The sequence below is a fragment of the Ursus americanus genome, chromosome 29 (assembly GCF_024610735.1).
Source record: "Ursus americanus isolate L20-20 chromosome 29, mUrsAme1.1.p, whole genome shotgun sequence".
NCBI lineage: Eukaryota > Metazoa > Chordata > Mammalia > Carnivora > Ursidae > Ursus > Ursus americanus.
In genome coordinates, this window is record NC_142155.1 from 1,579,851 (window position 1) to 1,585,196 (window position 5,346).

The window sequence follows — 5,346 nt, forward strand, 5'->3', positions numbered from 1 at the left end:
TTTTAGCTAAATATTTGCAAATTATAACTAAAATAAAATTTGTAATTTGATGAAGAGATCAAAATTATCTTTTGTAAGCCCCAAATGTTTACAATCCAATCAAGACATCCGTAAACAGCACATATTTTTAAATTCCAACATTGAATTATAGTGTAGGGGTAAAAAAAGCCACACTACTATAGAATTACAAAATATTTCATTTTATTAATAATTTATATACAAATAAATTAGTTTGAAGGATTATGATACATTTGTACACTAAATTTAAATCCTATAAGCTTTGAATGTCATTGCAAGTAACTAATCAGGTTAATTTTCACATATCAGCTCCTCAATATCATCTTCACTATCAGAATCTTCATAAAATGAAATTGTGGCTTGAATTGGAAAATTTTTCAGAAGAGCTTCTGCTTCTTGATATAAGTAATCATAACACTTTGATTTTGGCCAAAATAGTCTGAAAGAAGCAGACAACATAATATGCTTTATTTTTTTCACATTCAGAATCCTTATACTCATAAAATGTTCAAATTTTAAGAGCTCCATATACTTGACAATTGATGTGTGCCTTTAGATAGTTTAAAAATGCTACTATCTCAGGTTTCATGGGAGTCTACTTGCCAAAGTATCAATAACTAGTTAATCATTTTAAGTCTTTATCCAAGCTATAAATTGGATCAAACAAATTCACACAAAACCCTTTGTGATAAATATTTAGCTCACTTCAGGTATTATGGATATATTTATTCTTACAATATACAGAAGAAGGTTTGTCTTCCGATTTCCAAATTCCTTTGTGAAAACAAATATGAGCCTACCATTATATTACATAAAATTCTGAAACCCAATTTTACAAAGACAACAAAATATTATGCACCTTCCAGAAAAGCAGAAATCACCTAGTATCTTGCTTAAAACTCACAGATTTAACTGTTACAGATGTAGCTAACAATGTAAGTTTAGAAGAGTACAAAAAGCAATATTCTAAAGTTTTTCTGTGCACTCACACCAGGGCTATAAGAAGGCTTCCTCTGACCCCAAGCTTGATCCCATCTCCCTCCCCTTTCCCCATCCAACTAAATTTGGAATACCATATTGGAATATTGAGAATAATACTGGCTTTATACAACTTGCATGTAACACAATTACCTCAGACTTTCAAATTTTTGGCAAATATTAATCTTGCCATCTGGTCTTCTATTATTTTCCTCCAAAGCAAAGCAAAGCAAAGAAGAATGATATGGCTGACTCACCAACAATAGTGCAGTCATTTTAGTGTAGGGTAGTTAGCCCTATGTACCCATTTATAACAGAGTGCTTCTAACAAACAGAAGGTTACATTATGCTCAGTGTATTCCATTTTAAAAGGCAGAAAAATAGGCAATGTAGTTTATAAATGTTTCTAGCCAGATGGCAAAAAAAAAAAAAAGTTTTTAATTTTAGTGCCTAAATAAGCAACCATCAATAATTCAGTCATTCAATAAATATTTTAGTGATCTCTTGTGCCAGAAGTAATTCATAATTCAAAGATGAAAAAATCATGGTCTCTATCCCCAAGAAGTTGACAATTAAGTAAAAAGAATGAGAAATACCCAATAGTATTCAAGATAGAAATTAATAAAAATAAAATAAACTTAAAAGAAGTACAAATAAATGGTTACGGTAGTTCAGAAAAGAAAGGGATTTCTTATATAGGAAACAAATGATTTTCTGATGCTTGACTAGAACTGTCAAACCCAAAGAATGTTGTTTAATTATTACCACACTCTGCCCAGAATCTTTCACTGACCACTCTTCTTTCAGGGACTTCATACGTTCCTGAATTCTCCCCTGTTCTGAGTGATTTTTCTCAGTCTCCTTTGTGGACCTCTTTTTCTTGTATACAGGTTGGTATTGGCTTCCTCAGGGTTTTACCAAGAGTGATCATTTCTCCTCTCTCTTTCCCCTAGAAGACCTGATCCACTGCCATGATTTCTTCAACTGTTCATTTACCGAAGACTCCCACTGTCTGTATTTCTGCTTAAGATCTTGACTCTGGGCCCCTTACCTCTGTGTGCGTGTGTGTGTGTGTGTGTGTGTGCGCGCGCGCGCGCGCGCGCGCGCCCCCAGCTCTTTACTGGACGTACACATTTGAATACCCCATAGGCATATTAAATACGATAAATGAAAAAATGGACTCATTATCTTACTCCCCAAATCTGTTTTAAGCCCTAATTTCCACTCTGTTAACACAGCATTCATCTGGTCATCAGCCACAAACTTGGAAGCCATTCTCTCTTTTTACCTCTTCTTTACCTACCATATCCAATACATTATAAGCCTAATCTATTATGTCCCCTAAGCATTCCTCAAATTCGCCCAGTCCCATCCCCACTTCCAATGCCTTAGAATGGCTCTTTATCATATCTTGCCTGAATTACAGTAACTTCCAATTTCATTTTGGTTTACTAAGCGTATATACCATTTTCTTATTGCTTTTTCTGAAACATAAATCTGATCACATGACCTTTGAGTAACCCCCAATACCAGCCACAAAATAAAGGCCATGGGTTCCCAATGTCACATACAGGAATAGGACAAAACTCTATACCAAGGTGTACAAGATCCAGCCTATGGCTTACCTATTAGAATGACAACAGCTTCATGCACCCAAATTCCAGCTCCTGGAGGCTCCCATAGGAGCCATGTTGTTCGGTGACTCTCTATCCCTTCTCCTATGCTATTTCTTCTGTCCCTCTTTTCCCCACCTACCATCCACCTGGCTAACTTCAAGGCTCAGCTAGGTAACCACATCCTATCATACACACTTCCCAGATCTTTCCCCACTCCCTCTGGCAGAGTTAGGTACTTCATGTCCTTTACATACTGGTAAAAGTGACCAAACTAAACTATTGCCGTATTTGCCAGAAGGGTGTGATTATTTTTTTTCCTGCGTCCATCACTAGTGGTAGCACATGGTAGAAAATTAATCAACATGTATTGACCTCTACAAGCCATTTATAAACATATATATACAAATATCATACGGTTCTGCATTTCACAGCTCTCTGAAGCAAGCAAACTGCAGAATGAACCTTTCACCTGACTAAAAGCTACAAAGATTTCTACAGAAAGGCCGACTTCCCTTCCCATGGCTAGGAACGGTAAATTAGCTCCTCATTGTTATGTCAAGTAACCTCGATCCCTTTTAGGAAGCTTTGTGATTTTAGGATTTTCATTATACTCCATTTTCTCTTCCACGTCAAGCTCGATTTGCTGTAAAACTGCAACTATGAACACCATTCTTCCTTCTGGTTTGCAAGAGAATAAGAATATACACAGTCGGCCTGCTGTGAAGTCAATTTCATTCGAACCCTTTAGCATTAAAACAGAACTGGTTTGCAGACATAAGATGTCACCGGTTGACTTTCACGATGCCATCCACTTTCCCTCTTTCTAATATACTCTTAAAGAGTTTACCGAGTGGCCACTGAGTAACAGTTCTTTAGGCGACAGCGTGAACTACATTTATCAATTCGATGAGTAAAGGACCTCTGGGATCCGTGAAGACAGATTTTCCCAGAGAGAAGAACTGCAAGGCCCGCGGTGGAGCTCGGCGGCTGGAGCGCGGCGCGGCGATTCCCGGCTCCACCCGGGGCTGCAGGAGCGGGGGACCTTCCGGGAGGCCTGTCACTCACCTGACTGGGTGTCTGTGCTGGGAGAGCTTTCCTGAGGCTGCGGTCACCCCGGGGCCGTCCGGCATCTGGGGACGAAAGAAGATGAATCGCGGTTATCACTCACCTTCCAGAAATGGGAAAAGCGGTCTAGTGTTCCTGCGCCCGCGGCGAACGTGACCCGCGGGGCCCTCAGCAGCCTCGCTCCCGGCCGGAGGACACCCTCGCAGCATCAGGACCCCCGGGCCTCCGGTAGGGCCGGCCGGGCGCGCGTCTCCCTCGGGCAGGCAGACCCAGTCCGGGCGGCTCAGCAGCCCTCCGGGGACGTGCGGCCCGACGCGCGACTCACTCACCGCCTCCGCCGCGTGCTGCGGCGCCCCCTCCTCCTCGTGACCTGGGGCGTCGACCCACGGTCTCCAGAAGCCTGCGGATCTGCGGGGCGGGGGGCACAAGGCGCGCGGAGGAGACGCGAGCCCAGACCCGGGAGGACCGCCCGCAGCCGAGCGCGGACCCGCGGCGGGCGGGGGGCGGAGAGCGATGGGGAGGAGCTGGGGAGACGCGGGCGGCAGGGCCAGGGTGGGGGAGGCGCTGCCGCCGGAGTCCGCGCCCTCGCGCCGCGTGGGGCGGTCGGGGCCCGCGGGTGGCGGGCGGCGGCGGCGGCGGCGGCAGCGCGCGCACTCGCCGGCTCCCCTCGCCGAGGGCTCCCCGGTGTCCATGGCGCGGCGGGGCCGAGCACAAGACTGCTGCCAGCCCGCGGGTCAGCCGGGCCTCTTCCCTCCGCCGGAGCCGAGCGCCGAGCTTATATACACAGCCCGGCCGCTGGCTGCACACGGAGAGGTCCGCTCGCTCTCCGCCCCTCTCTCCCCAGCTAGCCGCAGAAACAAAAAGGGTGCGCGTGAAGGCGCAATGGGCTGAACCCCGGGTGCGAACGCGTGCAACTCCCAAATGGCCCGGGAATGGGTTTTGTGGAGCGAGTGTTAATCGGTCTTCGACACATGGCTGCGGGGGGGGAAAAAACAACATTCGCCCGAGCAGCCCATTTCCAAGTGAGGAGTCTAGGAGGAGATAAAATTAAGCAATTCTACACGTTTTGTGTATTTCTGCAAAAAGGCCAAGTGGCTGGTAATTGCTTGACTCGAGGCTTTTTGGAATGTGGTCAATGCAACAAGCTCTGCATCCCGTCTGCTAAAAGCTGGGATGCGGACTAAATTTAAAGGAATGGCCTTTATAGGCAAACAATGAATCATGGAACACTACAGCAAAAACTCATGAAGTACGGCATAGTGACTAACATAACATAATAAAAATAAATTAATTAAAAAAATAAAAGGAATGGCCTTAACTCCTCTTTCGGGCAGAATAAAAACTGGGTGAATGAACAGACTCCTTAAGAAAGGAGGTTTTTGTTAATGTATTGACAGACTAGGTTCTGCCTGTTATTATTTGTAGATAATACTAAAAAGAATAACAAAAGGTGAATTGTGAAAGACTGAACGTTACAGCCAGGAAAGCCGAAGATTGGAGTCATGTGATTTAGGCTTAGAGCTCTATGTTATTTTCTCCTATGTTTGTGATTTTCCTCAACATCTTACCAGTGTCCCCTGAAGAGAAGTCTTGAATTTCATGTATTCACTTCAGTCACTTCTTGGCATTTCGTCACTCAATGATAATTAGAAATTATTTCGTGGAGGCG

At 44.2% G+C, this 5,346-nt stretch overlaps 1 protein-coding gene across 1 annotated transcript; it reads right to left on the reverse strand.

The window, feature by feature from the left end:
- Positions 1-240: 240 nt before the first annotated feature.
- Positions 241-4,369, reverse strand: RIPPLY2 (ripply transcriptional repressor 2). The gene is made up of 3 exons (XM_045805548.2): positions 4,007-4,369; positions 3,678-3,742; positions 241-457 (listed from the first exon to the last, which is right to left on the reverse strand). The coding sequence occupies exons 1-3, from the start codon at positions 4,367-4,369 to the stop codon at positions 310-312; spliced, it is 576 nt and encodes a 191-aa protein (XP_045661504.2). The 3' UTR covers positions 241-309.
- Between the last annotated feature and the right edge of the window lie 977 nt (positions 4,370-5,346).